Source organism: Babylonia areolata, chromosome 33 (genome assembly GCF_041734735.1).
Source record: "Babylonia areolata isolate BAREFJ2019XMU chromosome 33, ASM4173473v1, whole genome shotgun sequence".
NCBI lineage: Eukaryota > Metazoa > Mollusca > Gastropoda > Neogastropoda > Buccinidae > Babylonia > Babylonia areolata.
This window is the reverse complement of record NC_134908.1, coordinates 23072509-23090008: the sequence shown is the minus strand read 5'-3', so window position 1 is coordinate 23090008 and position 17500 is coordinate 23072509. Positions and strand designations below refer to the sequence as shown.

General features: G+C 43.8%; 1 protein-coding gene across 6 annotated transcripts in view; it reads right to left on the bottom strand.

The window, feature by feature from the left end:
- The window catches only part of LOC143277130 (trafficking protein particle complex subunit 9-like), a 95096-nt gene that overhangs the window by 73189 nt on the left and 4407 nt on the right, over window positions 1-17500 (bottom strand). For 5 of the 6 annotated variants that reach the window (XR_013053685.1, XR_013053684.1, XR_013053682.1 and 2 more), the window contains exons 3-7: window positions 12806-13345; window positions 9029-9162; window positions 6292-6437; window positions 3690-3830; window positions 386-525 (exon numbers count right to left, since the gene is read on the bottom strand). Coding sequence is in view for 2 of the 6 variants with exons in the window: in XM_076581869.1 (XP_076437984.1) it covers window positions 386-525; window positions 3690-3830; window positions 6292-6437; window positions 9029-9162; window positions 12806-13345 (1101 nt within the window). In the remaining 4 variants the exon portion in view is untranslated. The remainder of the gene's footprint in view (window positions 1-385; window positions 526-3689; window positions 3831-6291; window positions 6438-9028; window positions 9163-12805; window positions 13346-17500) is intronic. The other variant, XM_076581871.1, reaches the window with a different exon arrangement.

The following is a 17500-nucleotide window of genomic DNA, read 5'->3' as shown; positions in this document are numbered from 1 at the left end:
CACACACACACACACACAGAGAGAGAGAGAGAGACACACACACACACACACAACCTTGCTGTAGTTGGTGACAGCCTCTTTGTATTTCTCAATGATGTCGCATCACACACACACACACACACACACACACACACACACACACACACACACACACACACACACACAACCTTGCTGTAGTTGGTGATAGCCTCTTTGTATTTCTCAATGATGTCGCATCACACACACACACACACACACACAGACACACAGACACACACACACCACACACACACACACACAACCTTGCTGTAGTTGGTGATAGCCTCTTTGTATTTCTTAATGATGTCTCTCTCTCACACACACACACACACACACACACACACACACACACACACACACACACAACCTTGCTGTAGTTGGTGATAGCCTCTTTGTATTTCTCAATGATGTCATCAGGGTTCAGACAGTGCAGTGCAGTCTCCTGCTCCAGATGATCCACGCCGTTGGCAAAGCTCCCCACACTGCCCTGCTGCCTGAGGGGTCCTGCTGCAGACATACATCAGTCACTGACTGATATGGAAACTTATATAGCGCCTATCCTACTGATTGATATGGAAACTTATATAGCGCCTATCCTGTCGGAGACCAAGCTCTAAGCGCTTTACAAACACGGGGTCATTTACACAACAGGCTGCCCACCTGGGTAGAGCCGACCGACACCACTGGGCGCTTATCATTCGCTTCCTGTGTCATTCAATCAGATTTCAGGCACGCACGCCTACACACTCAGACAAACATGTAACATTTAACATGTTACATGTATGATATACACAGTTTTGTTTATTTACCCCGCCATGTAGGCAGCCATACTCCATTTTCAGGAGTGTGCATGCTGGGTATGTTCTTGTTTCCATAACCCACCGAACACTGACATGGATTACAGGATCTTTAACATGCATATTTGATCTTCTGCATGTGTATACACAAGAAAGGGGTTCAGGCACTGGCAGGCCTGCACATACGTTGACCTGGGAGATCAGAAAAATCTCCACCCTTTACCCACCAGGCACCGTCACCGAGATTCAAACCCAGGACCCTCAGACTGAAAGTCCAACACTTTAACCACTCTGCTATTTCGCATGATCATGATCAGTTTCAGTTTCAGTTTCTCAAGGAGGCACCACTGCATTTGGACGAAGCCATCCATGTACGCTTCACCACATCGGATCAGGCTGATGCCTCATCACCAGGCTAACTCAACACGCTGAGATCAGGATAAGAGGAAGAATAACAACAAAAATAACAAGTAGAAAAAGTAGAAGAAAAATACTGATAATAATAAGAAGAAGAAGAACAGTCAGAAAAAGTTGAGGAAGTAGAAGAAGAAGAAAACTGATGACAACAACAACAACAAAACAACAACAACAACAACAATAATGATAATAACAATGATCAGATGACAACATATTATAAAAAAAATTAATTTCAAAAAGAAGAATAATATACTGATTATGATATTAATAATGATGATGATGATGATGATGACACACACACACACACAAACAACACACACAGAGCAAGAACAAATGAATGGTATGATGTTGTTCCCCCTTCAATACAATTAAAGAACTGCGTTTTCAAGTAAGACCAAGACGACCAACACTACACATTTCACTCTGTCACAAGACACCCACATGTGGTGGTTTAACACTACACATTTCACTCCATCACACCACACCCACCTGTGCTGGTTTAACACTACACATTTCACAACATCACACCACACGAACCTGTGGTGGTTTAACACTACACATTTCACTCCATCACACCACACCCACCTGTGGTGGTTTAACACTACACATTTCACTACATCACAAGACACCCACCTGTGGTGGTTTAACACTACACATTTCACTACATCACACCACACCCACCTGTGGTGGTTTAACACTACACATTTCACTCCATCACACCACACCCACCTGTGGTGGTTTAACACTACACATTTCACTACATCACACCACACCCACCTGTGGTGGTTTAACACTACACATTTCACTCCATCACACCACACCCACCTGTGGTGGTTTAACACTACACATTTCACAACATCACACCACACGAACCTGTGGTGGTTTAACACTACACATTTCACTACATCACACCACACCCACCTGTGGTGGTTTAACACTACACATTTCACTACATCACACCACACCCACCTGTGGTGGTTTAACACTACACATTTCACTCCATCACACCACACCCACCTGTGGTGGTTTAACACTACACATTTCACTACATCACACCACACCCACCTGTGGTGGTTTAACACTACACATTTCACTCCATCACACCACACCCACCTGTGGTGGTTTAACACTACACATTTCACTACATCACAAGACACCCACCTGTGGTGGTTTAACACTACACATTTCACTACATCACACCACACCCACCTGTGGTGGTTTAACACTACACATTTCACTACATCACACCACACCCACCTGTGGTGGTTTAACACTACACATTTCACTACATCACACCGCACCCACCTGTGGAAGTTTAACACTACACATTTCACTACATCACACCACACCCACCTGTGGTGGTTTAACACTACACATTTCACAACATCACACCACACGAACCTGTGGTGGTTTAACACTACACATTTCACTACATCACACCACACCCACCTGTGGTGGTTTAACACTACACATTTCACTCCATCACACCACACCCACCTGTGGTGGTTTAACACTACACATTTCACTCCATCACAAGACACCCACCTGTGGTGGTTTAACACTACACATTTCACTACATCACACCACACCCACCTGTGGTGGTTTAACACTACACATTTCACTACATCACAAGACACCCACCTGTGGTGGTTTAACACTACACATTTCACTCCATCACACCACACCCACCTGTGGTGGTTTAACACTACACATTTCACTACATCACAAGACACCCACCTGTGGTGGTTTAACACTACACATTTCACTCCATCACACCACACCCACCTGTGGTGGTTTAACACTACACATTTCACTACATCACACCACACCCACCTGTGGTGGTTTAACACTACACATTTCACTCCATCACACCACACCCACCTGTGGTGGTTTAACACTACACATTTCACTACATCACACCACACGAACCTGTGGTGGTTTAACACTACACATTTCACTCCATCACACCACACCCACCTGTGGTGGTTTAACACTACACATTTCACTACATCACACCACACCCACCTGTGGTGGTTTAACACTACACATTTCACTCCATCACACCACACCCACCCGTGGTGGTTTAACACTACACATTTCACTACATCACACCACACCCACCTGTGGTGGTTTAACACTACACATTTCACTCCATCACACCACACCCACCCGTGGTGGTTTAACACTACACATTTCACTACATCACACCACACCCACCTGTGGTGGTTTAACACTACACATTTCACTCCATCACACCGCACCCACCTGTGGTGGTTTAACACTACACATTTCACTACATCACAAGACACCCACCTGTGGTGGTTTAACACTACACATTTCACTCCATCACACCACACCCACCTGTGGTGGTTTAACACTACACATTTCACTACATCACACCACACCCACCTGTGGAAGTTTAACACTACACATTTCACTCCATCACACCACACCCACCTGTGGAAGTCTTATGCTTCAGGTCGGGAGAAGACGTGCCTCGTTTCACGGAGAAGGACTGGTTACGTCGTAATGCTGGTGCCGGTTTGCTGTGAGCCTTGGTCAGCACCACAGATGCCGAGCACAATCCTTCGTAACATGCTGCACCAGAAAATGTTATTGGTTAACTAACTCCCTTGACAGCTGCCGTCACTTTTTGTGGTCAGCTGTATTCCATGCGCCGAGAGGAAAATCAGTCTGTGTCAGTACAGTGTACACTTAAAGCTTCTGCAGCTTTCTCTATTTGGTGGAATTTATCCGTCAAATTACATAAACTGATGAATAATAAGTTCCACTTTCACAAGGAAATATAAAAAAATTTAAAAAAGGAGTCACGATGATAAAAAGTTGTACTTTCACAAGGAAATGGAAAAAAAATGGACTCGCTTTGTGATTTGTTGCGTATTTATTGAAAACATTATATGTTTATAATATTTTGTGAGTATTTCTGCAAACAAACCAAAGTCACAAGCATTCAAAAATGCAACAAACAAAACTGGAGCAATAAGCCTCAGTCTCTTCTTCATCACAATTATCACACAGAGAAATCTGTTGTGACAAAAAAAAGAGCAATACAATCATAATACAATATCTTCTGAATCATTGTAAAGTTTTCTTCGTCACAATTATCACACAGAGAAATCTGTTGTGAATGTTGTGACAAAAAAAGAGCAATACAATCATAATACAGTATCTTCTGAATCATTGTAAAGTTTTCTTCATCACTGTCTGCATCATTCATAATTTCCTGAAGATTCAAAAGGACTGTAAGTCAGAGACCATCATGGTGTGGCCATTACAAAGAAGTCCAGTTTCACTCTCTGTTTTGCTTTCTTGTATTATATTATGTGTGTGTTTTTCATCACTGTCCACATCATTTATAATTTCCTTACATATTCAAAAGGAATGTGAGTCATAGACAGTCATGGTGTCACCATTACAAAGAAGTCCAGTTTCACTCACCCTGTTTTGCTTTTTTATATACGTGTGTGTATCTTTTGTATCTTTTCATTTATTCTTTTCTTCGTTCTGCTGACTCTCAAATTAGGATGCAAAGCTGCACTGGCTCTTGGTGCTGCAGCCTTAGGGGCTAGCTGGCCTTTGGGAACCATCCAAACACCGACTGTCCTAAAACCCTCTTGGCCAAGATAGTGGGGATGTAACTTGAGCAAGACACTCTCCATTAACCCCAGCCCATATAGTTGGGACAGCAGTTACCTTCTCTGCTGTTCTGATGGTCACAGTCAAACACAATCATCATACAAGTGGAGTGATGACCTACAGGTAACTCCTCCGCATAGGAAGCGAGAGAATTTGAGCACACTGGTTCAAATCCGATATTTTCTCCCCGTCCACTAGACCTTGAGTGGTGGTCTGGACGGTCATTCGGATGAGACGATAAACCGAGGTCCTGTGTGCAGCATGCACTTAGTGCACGTAAAAGAACCCACGGCAACAAAAGGGTTGTTCCTGGCACAATTCTGTAGAAAAATCAACTTTGATAGGAAAAACAAATAAAACTGCATGCAGGAAAAAATACAAAAAAATGGGTGGCGCTGTAGTGTAGTGATGCGCTCTCCCTGGGGAGAGCAGCCTGAATTTCACACAGAGAAATCTGTTGTGATAAAAAGAAATACAATACAAACAAGAATTTCACACAGAGAAATCTGTTGTGATAAAAAGAAATACAATACAAACAAGAATTTCACACAGAGAAATCTGTTGTGATAAAAAGAAATACAATACAAACAAGAATTTCACACAGAGAAATCTGTTGTGATAAAAAGAAATACAATACAAACAAGAATTTCACACAGAGAAATCTGTTGTGATAAAAAGAAATACAATACAAACAAGAATTTCACACAGAGAAATCTGTTGTGATAAAAAGAAATACAATACAAACAAGAATTTCACACAGAGAAATCTGTTGTGATAAAAAGAAATACAATACAAACAAGAATTTCACACAGAGAAATCTGTTGTGATAAAAAGAAATACAATACAAACAAACACAAATACAAGTGAACATGGGAGTCGCAGCCCACGAACGAAGACAAAGAAGATCCACTTACCCCCCATCCACAGGAAGTCGTTCACAGAGCGCAGGAGGTCTAAGGACGAAGACAAAGAAGATCCACTTACCCCCCAATCCACAGGAAGTCGTTCACAGAGCGCAGGAGGTCTAAGGACGAAGACAAAGAAGATCCACTTACCCCCCATCCACAGGAAGTCGTTCACAGAGCGCAGGAGGTCTAAGAACGAAGACGAAGAAGATCCACTTACCCCCCCACAGGAAGTCGTTCACAGAGCGCAGGAGGTCTAAGGACGAAGACAAAGAAGATCCACTTACCCCACATCCACAGGAAGTCGTTCACAGAGCGCAGGAGGTCTAAGGACGAAGACGAAGAAGATCCACTTACCCCCCATCCACAGGAAGTCGTTCACAGAGCGCAGGAGGTCTAAGGACGAAGACGAAGAAGATCCACTTACCCCCCATCCACAGGAAGTCGTTCACAGAGCGCAGGAGGTCTAAGGACGAAGACGAAGAAGATCCACTTACCCCCCATCCACAGGAAGTCGTTCACAGAGCGCAGGAGGTCTAAGGACGTCTGGTAGTGGAGGATGGCCTCCCCTGGAAGCCCGGCCTGAAGACACAGGTCGCCCAGGTGTTTGCGTAGACGGCCCATGCACTTCTTCTTGAAGGACCTGAAGCACACAAAACACCTGTTCAAACACACGTCAGCCCAGGCGGAAACACTCTGTGCTACACACAGATTAACACACCCTTAACATGACAACATCAGCGGTAGACAGTTAGACAGACAGCACACAAAACACCTGTTCAAACACACGTCAGCCCAGGTGGAAACACTCTGTGCTACACACAGATTAACACACCCTTTAAATGATAAAAGGTGGTGTAAAACCAAAGGTACCTCAAGAGAAAGATAAAAACACAACATTTCTGGTCTGTGACTTTTTGACACCACATTTTATCATCTTCAAGTTTTAAAAGGTCCAGTAGTCACCATGTTTTCATCTCTGACACCCATTACATGACAACACTAGTAACAGACTTGTCAGACAGACGGCACACAAAACACCTGTTCAAATACACGTCAGCCCAGGTGGAAACACTCCGTGCTACACACAGACTGACACACCCATTACATGACAACACTAGTAACAGACTTGTCAGACAGACGGCACACAAAACACCTGTTCAAATACACGTCAGCCCAGGTGGAAACACTCCGTGCTACACACAGATTAACACACCCATTACATTATCACATCAGTAGTAGACGGTCAGGCAGACAGCACACAAAACGCCTGTTCAAACACGTGTCAGCCCAGGCAGAAACACTCCATGCTACACACAGATTAACACATTGTATTGTACTGTATTACTCTTTTTGTCATAACAGATTTCTCTGTGTGAAATTCAGGCTGCTCTCCTATCAAAGTGGATTTTTCTACAGAATTTTGCCAGGGACAACCTTTTTTTTTGCCATGGGTTCTTTTACATGCACTAACTGCATGCTGCACACAAGACCTCAGTTTGTCGTCTCATCGAATGACTAGCGTCCAGACCACCACTCAAGGTCTAGTGGAGGGGGAAAAAATATCGGCGGCTGAGCCATGATTCAAACCAGTGCGCTCAGATTCTCTCGTTTCCTAGGCGGACGCGTTACCTATAGGCCATCACTCCACTACATTATCACATCAGCTGTGGACGGTCAGACAGAAGTGACAGGTTTAGCTCCATGCCCAAGAACATCGCATCACATGAACTAATTCATTCCCACAGCCTTTCGCACATTTAACCGAAACATACAATTTCACAGACAACACCATGACAACAATATACTACCCTGAACTTCACCAGCAGATGAGTTTGTAAGAGCGTATATTTTGTGTGTATGTGAGAGTGTGATGAGTATGCACATGTGTGTATCTAAGTGTTCACTCTTGTAGACTGGTGTTTTGTGTGTATGTGGGGGTGTGATGAGTATGCACATGTGTGTATCTAGGTGTTCACTCTTGTAGACTGGTGTTTTGTGTGTATGTGAGAGTGTGATGAGTATGCACATGTGTGTATCTAGGTGTTCACTCTTGTAGACTGGTGTTTTGTGTGTATGTGAGAGTGTGATGAGTATGCACATGTGTGTATCTAGGTGTTCACTCTTGTAGACTGGTGTTTTGTGTGTATGTGGGGGTGTGATGAGTATGCACATGTGTGTATCTAGGTGTTCACTCTTGTAGACTGGTGTTTTGTGTGTATGTGAGAGTGCGATGAGTGTGCACATGTGTGTATCTAAGTGTTTACTCTGGTAGACTGGTATTCATAGCTTACATGCAATTGTGCGTGCACTTTTGATGTCATAATACAATACGATAAAACCCTGTCCATTTTTGTCTAATAACTTTCATCAGATGCAGGAATATTAAAAGAAAAGCATGAATGCATGTGTGCATTTTCCCCTGCTTACACACTGTTGGAGAACAATTAATCAAATTATGTTGGCTTACTAAGATTAGATCTCATCATATGCTTTGATTTTGCTGGCATGTTTTACATTTATTTGCTTATTTGTGTGTGTGTGTGTGTGTGTGTGTGCGCGCTTAGAATTGACTTCATCAAGGTTTTGCGCCTTATAAATAGTAGTAGTAGTATTTTTATGTATCTTTTTTTTGTTTCTTTTTCTTCTTTTTTTCTTTTTTTTTTTTAAGTTTTGTTATTTTATTTTGGGTTTGTTTTTTTTGGTTTTTTTCTTTTTTTAAGTTTTGTTTTTTGGGGGTTTTGGGGGGGGGGGGGGTTGTTTTTTTTAAAGTTTTGGTGTTGTTGTTTTTTTTTTGAGTTTTTTTTAAAGTTTTGGTGGTGTTGTTTTTTGTTGTTGTTTTTCTCAAGGCCTGACTAAGCGCGTTGGGTTGCGCTGCTTGTCAGGCATCTGCTTGGCAGGGATTTCATTCCATATATATATATATGTGTGTGTGTGTGTGTGTGTGTGTGTGTGTGTGTGTGTGTGTGTGTGTACATGCATGTGTGAGCATGTGCGTATGTGTGTGCAAGTACTTGTCTGGTCTGTGTTCCTGATATATTACTGCAAAGCTCTTTGAGAGGTTCAAAAGTGCTATAAAAATGGACAATGATTATCATTATTATCATTATCACTATCATTATCATCATCAATATTTCTTTATCAATATTGTTGCAAAAAATTTGCTAAACACTGTAAAAAAAAAAAAAAAAAAAAGAAAAAGAAAATTTTAAAAACTCAATGCACCGAACTCACTTAGTATCGGTGTCCACCCCAATGTAATCCTTCTTCTCGAAAGGAGCACACAGAAGCATCAGACGATCGCTGCGTTCAAACGTCCTCTCCAACCTCTTTCCCTCCAGCACAAAAAACAACGACGTCACAAACTCCTGTAAATAAACATAATCATTACATAGAAATAAAATCATGAACAGCTTGTGAGAAAGTTTAATAAAAAAAATTTAAAAAACTGTGGGTTTGTTTAACCTTTTATCAACTTTCTCCATTTGATGTGAATAAATAAACAGAAAATAAAATTATTAACAACTTGTGCAGAAAGTTTATAAAAACTGTGGGTTGTATAAGTCTAGCTTTTATAAACTTTCTCCATTTGATGTGAATAAATAAACAGAAAATAAAATTATTAACAACTTGTGCAGAAAGTTGATAAAAACTGTGGGTTGTATAAGTCTAGCTTTTATCAACTTTCTCCATTTGATGTGAATAAATAAACAGAAAATAAAATTATTAACAACTTGTGCAGAAAGTTTATAAAAACTGTGGGTTGTATAAGTCCCTAGGGTTAGTACTGTGGGTTGTATAAGTCCCTAGGGTTAGTACTGTGGGTTGTATAAGTCCCTAGGGTTAGTACTGTGGGTTGTATAAGTCCCTAGGGTTAGTACTGTGGGTTGTATAAGTCCCTAGGGTTAGTACTGTGGGTTGTATAAGTCCCTAGGGTTAGTACTGTGGGTTGTATAAGTCCCTAGGGTTAGTACTGTGGGTTGTATAAGTCCCTAGGGTTAGTACTGTGGGTTGTATAAGTCCCTAGGGTTAGTACTGTGGGTTGTATAAGTCCCTAGGGTTAGTACTGTGGGTTGTATAAGTCCCTAGGGTTAGTACTGTGGGTTGTATAAGTCTAGCTTTTATCAACTTTCTCCATCTGGTGTTTTTATAGACTAAGCTGTCATTTTTCATTTTATCATCATATCTATTGAAAACATGTTCTCTGAGGAGAGTCGCTATTTAAATGTCCATATCATCATCATCATCACCATCATTAACTGATAAAAAAAAAAAAAAGACATTAACACGATTTTTTTACACAAACTCCTCCATGAGATGTATATAAATAAATAAAATAAACAACAAATGATACTAGATGACATTTACAAAACATTTTTTGGTGACAAACTCCAGGAGCAAACATAAATTAGATATAAATAAAATAAACCACAACCTATACATTAACATGATATTTTTATGACAAATCCTGTATGACAAATATATTTCAAATAAATAAAAGAAACAACCAATACATGAAGACATTAAGTGATTAACAACTCTTTTTTTATGACAGACTCCTGTGATAAATAAAAAAAATAAATAAAATAACCAATCACCAACACAAGAAGACATTTTCACATCATTTGTTTTTGCGTGACAAAGTCCTTAGATAAATTACAGAAGTAACATGTTGAAAAATAAGAAGAAGAACCTATACAAGAAGACAGTACACATCATTTTTTTATGAAAATTATGTGAAAACTTGTATGAACATTTTATCAAAAATGAATAGAATGAACACTAACTGATACAACTACAAGAAGACATCAACACAACATTTCAAAATTAATAACAAATTCCTATGAACAATACAACAATAAAGTAAACAGCAAGTGATATGTGCAGACCTTAACATGTTTTGGTGGCAAAAATTCCCGTGATAAATAACAAAACTCTTTTAAAATAAAATTAGCAGCAATCAATACAAGTACACATCTACACAACCCAAAGTTCAGCAGGCAATGGGCTAAAATGAGAACACTGGGACCACCCAGTCAAGAGTCATCTATTTCACAGATACATCCCTGGTGGAAGTGTTGCTCATTCAAGAGTCATCTATTTCACAGATACATCCTTGGTGGAAGTGTTGCTCATTCAAGAGTCATCTATTTCACAGATACATCCCTGGTGGAAGTGTTGCTCATTCAAGAGTCATCTATTTCACAGATACATCCTTGGTGGGAGTGTTGCTCATTCAAGAGTCATCTATTTCACAGATACATCCCTGGTGGGAGTGTTGCTCATTCAAGAGTCATCTATTTCACAGATACATCCCTGGGAGTGTTGCTCATTCAAGAGTCATCTATTTCACAGATACATCCCTGGTGGGAGTGTTGCTCATTCAAGAGTCATCTATTTCACAGATACATCCTTGGTGGAAGTGTTGCTCATTCAAGAGTCATCTATTTCACAGATACATCCCTGGTGGAAGTGTTGCTCATTCAAGAGTCATCTATTTCACAGATACATCCTTGGTGGAAGTGTTGCTCATTCAAGAGTCATCTATTTCACAGATACATCCTTGGTGGAAGTGTTGCTCATTCAAGAGTCATCTATTTCACAGATACATCCTTGGTGGAAGTGTTGCTCATTCAAGAGTCATCTATTTCACAGATACATCCCTGGGAGTGTTGCTCAAATCTCCTGACCAACACTGAAGATGTCTGTATCTCTCACTAGTCTCAGTCTGGTTGATGCTTGGATATATATATGGAGAGAGAGAGAGAGAGAGAGAGAGAGAGAGAGAGAGAGACAGAGAGAGACAGAGAGATACATGTCAGAACAGCCAGCCTTGTCAAGTTAAGTCCCAAACTGAAATGGACACCCATCTTTCCACCCGTCTTTTGAGAGATGAAACACTCATACACCATTCATCATCACTGAGATGAACAGACTCATACACCATTCATCATCACTGAGATGGAACAGACTCATACACCATTCATCATCACTGAGATGGAACAGACTCATACACCATTCATCATCACTGAGATGGAACAGACTTACACCATTCATCATCACTGAGATGGAACAGACTCATACACCATTCATCATCACTGAGATGGAACAGACTCATACACCATTCATCATCACTGAGATGGAACAGACTCATACACCATTCATCATCACTGAGATGGAACAGACTCATACACCATTCATCATCACTGAGATGGAACAGACTCATACATCATTCATCATCACTGAGATGGAACAGACTCATACACCATTCATCATCACTGAGATGGAACAGACTCATACACCATTCATCATCACTGAGATGAACAGACTCATACACCATTCATCATCACTGAGATGGAACAGACTCACACACCATTCATCATCACTGAGATGGAACAGACTCACACACCATTCATCATCACTGAGATGAACAGACTCATACACCATTCATCATCACTGAGATGGAACAGACTCATACACCATTCATCATCACTGAGATGGAACAGACTCATACACCATTCATCATCACTGAGATGAACAGACTCATACACCATTCATCATCACTGAGATGGAACAGACTCACACACCATTCATCATCACTGAGATGAACAGACTCATACACCATTCATCATCACTGAGATGGAACAGACTCATACACCATTCATCATCACTGAGATGAACAGACTCATACACCATTCATCATCACTGAGATGGAACAGACTCACACACCATTCATCATCACTGAGATGGAACAGACTCATACACCATTCATCATCACTGAAAATACAGAAAACAAAATGTCCCAAATTTGGAGGCACACAAAATGAAAAAAAAACAACCCTAAAACATAGAAAAGAAAAAACGTCCCAAATTTTCTGGGCCACACACAGAAAAAAAACTTTTTTGGTGAGAAAAGAAAAAAAATATATTAAAAAGAAACACACACACACACACAAGACCAAAAAAAGAGAGACAAACAGGCAAAGGGAGGTCACTCTCATCCTCACTGACCTTCAGCCTGTCCTCCAGGTCAAAGCAGTGCTCCGTGCTCGGGTAGAAGACGACCTCTGACCCTGTGCTCTCCTTGGTCAGACTGTTGCTGTGTGGCCGTCGCTGCTCACCCCCCTTCCTCCCCTCCCCCTCCTGACCTGTCCTTGACCCCACCCCCTCCTGGTGCGCTTTACTCCCCCCAGCATCTCTGCCTGCACGGAGTATCGTCACAGCACCGCCATCGCCATCAGTCCTTCCCATGGCTTTAGAGGCCTGCGTCGTCGGGGTCTCACTCTCGCGCGTGCTGTCCGACTTTTCAGCGTCTCTGGAATTGTTGACGTCTTGTCTCGGGGCCGCAGCGGTGGTGGTATCGCCACTGCCAACCTCCTCGCTATTCCCTCCAGGGTCGCTGTCTGTGTCATTGCCGTGGGAACGAGGGTGGGTACTGTGGGGTGTTTGTGCGGTGCGGGGCTGATCCACCTCCAGTGGGGACCCGTCCGTGTTCATGCCGAAGATGATGAGCCTGGAGTTGATGATGGTGCTGGAGTAGTCTTCCTTCACCTGTATGGACACACACACACAGACAGTGCACAATGGCACCTGATGTAATGACTGTCTTTTACCTGTCATAATGACTATCCTTCATGACACAGAGCACAACAACTATCAGTTCTAAGGAACAAAACAAAAAAACAAAAACAAAAAAAACATCCCACATACACTCACCCTCTCATAGTTCTCAAACTATCGGCTCAACCAAACAAAAAATAAAAATAATAAAACACCCCACCCCCCTTATACTCACCTTCTGGCAGTTCTCAAAAACTATCACTTCTACAGAACGAAAAGAAAAAAAACAAAACAAAACAAAAATCAACATCCCCCTTCACCACATTCTTGTAATCTCAAAAACTATCTTTCCTTCAGAATGAAAAGGAAAAACAAAACAATGAAAACCAACATCCCCTTCCATTCACCTTCATGTTGTTCTCAAACTATCCTATGGAACGAAAGAAAGAAAGAAAAGCATCCCCCTGAACTCACCATGTCGTTCTCAAACTAACTATCCTATCCTGAGTGTGTCAGGTCAGGTCATTAGATCTGCTACTGGTAACCTGTAATCCAGTACAACCTGTTCAGGGTCGGGTTGGGTTGCCGACGACTAAACCGGCACTCCCACCGCTCCCTTCTGGGACTGGTGAGGCGGGTGGCTAGACACCCTTACGGAAATCCATAAAAGGGCGTCGGCTCAAGAGAGCCACCGACGGCCATCTAGCTCCACTGTGCTGTGTGCATGCCACACGCAGTTGGCCCCCGGGGTGTGTCTACCCATGTATGCGAAGTCTGGATCCAGCAGAATCTGCGGAAGAAACGTATCGGTTCAACGGAGAGGAAGGCGGTTACAGCAACGCACTGTGGAGTGCAGAGAGCAAGATGAGACACCGACCCTGGGACCCATGACCAGAAAGCACAAAGACTGGTTTGATGAAAACTGTGATGAAATCAAGCAGCTTCTGGATGAGAAACGCCGTCTGCATCAAGCCCACCTGAGCAACCCAAAGTCCACATCAAAAAAGGATGCATACAATGACATCCGCAGGACTGTTCAGCAAAAGTTACGCCAGATGCAGGATAAGTGGCTGAGTGACAAAGCTGATGAGATCCAGGGATATGCTGACAGGCACGATATGAAGAGGTTCTATGATGCCTTAAAAGAAGTCTACGGCCCCACATCCTCAGGATCATCCCCCCTCCTCAGTGCAGATGGGAATACCTTGATCACCGAGGAGGAGAACATTCTCAAACGATGGGCTGAGCACTTCAACAGTGTCTTAAATCGCCCTTCCTCCATAAATGATGAAGCCATAGACCGTCTCCCACAAGTCCCCACCAACGAAGCACTGGACGATCCGCCAACACTTCTTGAGACCCAGAAAGCAATCCGTCTGCTATCCAGTGGCAAAGCACCTGGCTCAGACTCCATACCAGCAGAGGTCTACAAGGATGGAGGCACTGTGCTGACTGAGAAGCTTCATCAGCTGTACTCACTCATGTGGAAAGAAGAGACGATCCCCCAGGATTTCAAAGATGCATCTATCATTCACTTGTACAAGCGAAAGGGGAACCGGCAAGCCTGTGATAACCATCGGGGCATTTCCTTGCTCTCCATCGCAGGCAAGATACTTGCCAGGATCCTACTAAACCGCCTCACAGCACACCTTGACCAAGGTCATTTGCCTGAGAGCCAATGTGGATTCCGGAAAAAGCGCGGAACCACCGACATGGTGTTTGCTGCAAGGCAGCTGCAAGAGAAATGTCAGGAGCAAAATGCTGATCTGTTCTCCACCTATGTCGACCTCACTAAGGCCTTCGACACCGTGAGTAGAGAGGGACTGTGGAAGATCATGGCCAAGTACGGATGCCCTCGGAAATTTATTTCCTTGGTCAGCCAATTCCATGAAGGCATGCAGGCTCGAGTCCAGGACAATGGCGAAACATCTGCTCCTTTTGCTGTCACAAATGGTGTCAAGCAAGGCTGCATCCTGGCTCCAACGCTGTTCAGCCTCATGTTCTCTGCAATGCTTACTGATGCCTTCAGAGATGGTGATGTTGGAATCGGCCTAAAGTACCGAACAGATGGCAAGCTGTTTAACCTCAGAAGGCTTCAAGCAAAAACGAAGGTCATGACAGACATCATCAGAGACTTTTTGTTTGCTGATAATTGTGCCCTCAACGCTGGATCTGAAGCTGACATGCAACTCAGCGTCGACAAGTTTGCCACTGCCAGCAGGAACTTCGGCCTTACCATCAGCACGAGGAAAACTGAAGTTCTCCATCAGCCAGCCCCAGGGAAACCCTACGTTGAGCCCAACATCACAGTCAACGGTCAGAGACTCAGTGCGGTGGAGCGGTTCACATACCTTGGCAGCACACTGTCACAAAATGTGACCATCGACGATGAAGTGAACGTCAGGATTGCAAGAGCAAGCGCAACTTTTGGTAGACTCAATGCAATGTCTGGAACAGAAGAGGCATTAGTCTTGAGACCAAGCTAAAGGTCTACAGAGCAGTAGTTCTCCCCACACTACTGTACGGCTGCGAAACTTGGACAGTGTACCAACGACATGCCAAGAAGCTTCCACACAACATGCCTCAGGAAGCTACTGAACATCAAGTGGCAAGACAGGACCCCAGACACAGAGGTGCTCGCAAAAGCCACCCTTCCCAGCATCTTCACCATCCTGATGCAGTCCCAGCTTCGCTGGGCTGGACACGTGGCGCGCATGCCAGACCATCGGCTGCCCAAAAGGCTCTTCTATGGCGAGCTGCAACAACTGAACAAGGGAAGAGATCACATGGAGGTCAGAAGAAGCACTTCAGAGATACTCTGAAAGTTTCTCTGAAAGCATTTGATATCAACCCTGACTCCTGGGAGGAATCTGCAGTGGACCGTGACAAATGGCGCGCTGCTGTGCACAAAGGCGCCAAGTTGTGCGAGGCCAACAGGACTGCTGCAGCTGTTGAGAAGAGGCAGGCCAGAAAGTCACGGGCAAACAAGCTCCCTGACAATGATATGCCTGTCTTTGTCTGCCCCAACTGTCAGCGAACATTTCGTGCGCAGATTGGACTATTCAGCCATCTGCGCACTCACAGATAGATTCATGAGCATCCTCCCCCCCACCCCACCACCACCCTCCCCCCATCCCCCATCTGGATGACAACGATGGTCATCATCGATCTCGATGGACACACCACCACCATCCTATGGAACGAAAGAAAGAAAGAAAGAAGGAAGAACATCCCCCTGAACTCACCATGTCTGGCAGTTCTTAAAAACTATCACTTGAACAGAACAAAAAGGAGAATAAACAAAAAAAACTATCCCCTTACACTCACCTTTTTGCAGAACTTTCTCAAACCTATCAGTTTTCTAGTGCTTCTTAAGAACAAAAGGGAAGAAGAAGAAAAACAATCCCCCTCCACTTACCTTCCCGTAATTCTCAAAACCATCACTTAAGAGTTATACAAAACAAAATGGAGAAAAAAATATATATATCCCCCTAAACTCATGTTTTCTGGAACTTTCTCATGACAATCAGTTCTACAGAACAAAAGGTGAAAATAAACAACTTCACACCATTCTACTTCTTGTAGTTCTAAAAACCATCACTTCAACAGAACAGAAAGAAAAAAAAAAATCAAAAAGCAACCCACCATGACCCCCCCTCAGCTTCCCCCCTCACTCCCCGTCACACCCACACCCTCACCCCCCCCCCCTTCCCCCCTCACTCCCCGTCACACCCACACCCTCACCCCCCCCTTCCCCCCTCACTCCCCGTCACACCCACACCCTCACCCCCCCTTCCCCCCTCACTCCCACACCCTCACCCCCCCCCTTCCCCCCTCACTCCCCGTCACACCCACACCCTCACCCCCCCTCAGCTTCCCCCCTCACTCCCCGTCACACCCACACCCTCACCCCCCCCCTTCCCCCCTCACTCCCCGTCACACCCACACCCTCACCCCTTCCCCCCCTCCTCCCCCCACACCCACACCTCACCCCCCCCCCTTCCCCACTCACTCCCCGTCACACCCACACCCTCACCCTTCCCCCCCCTCCTCCCCCCCACACCCACACCCTCACCCCCCCCCTTCCCCACTCACTCCCCGTCACACCCACACCCTCACCCCCCCCTTCCCCACTCACTCCCCGTC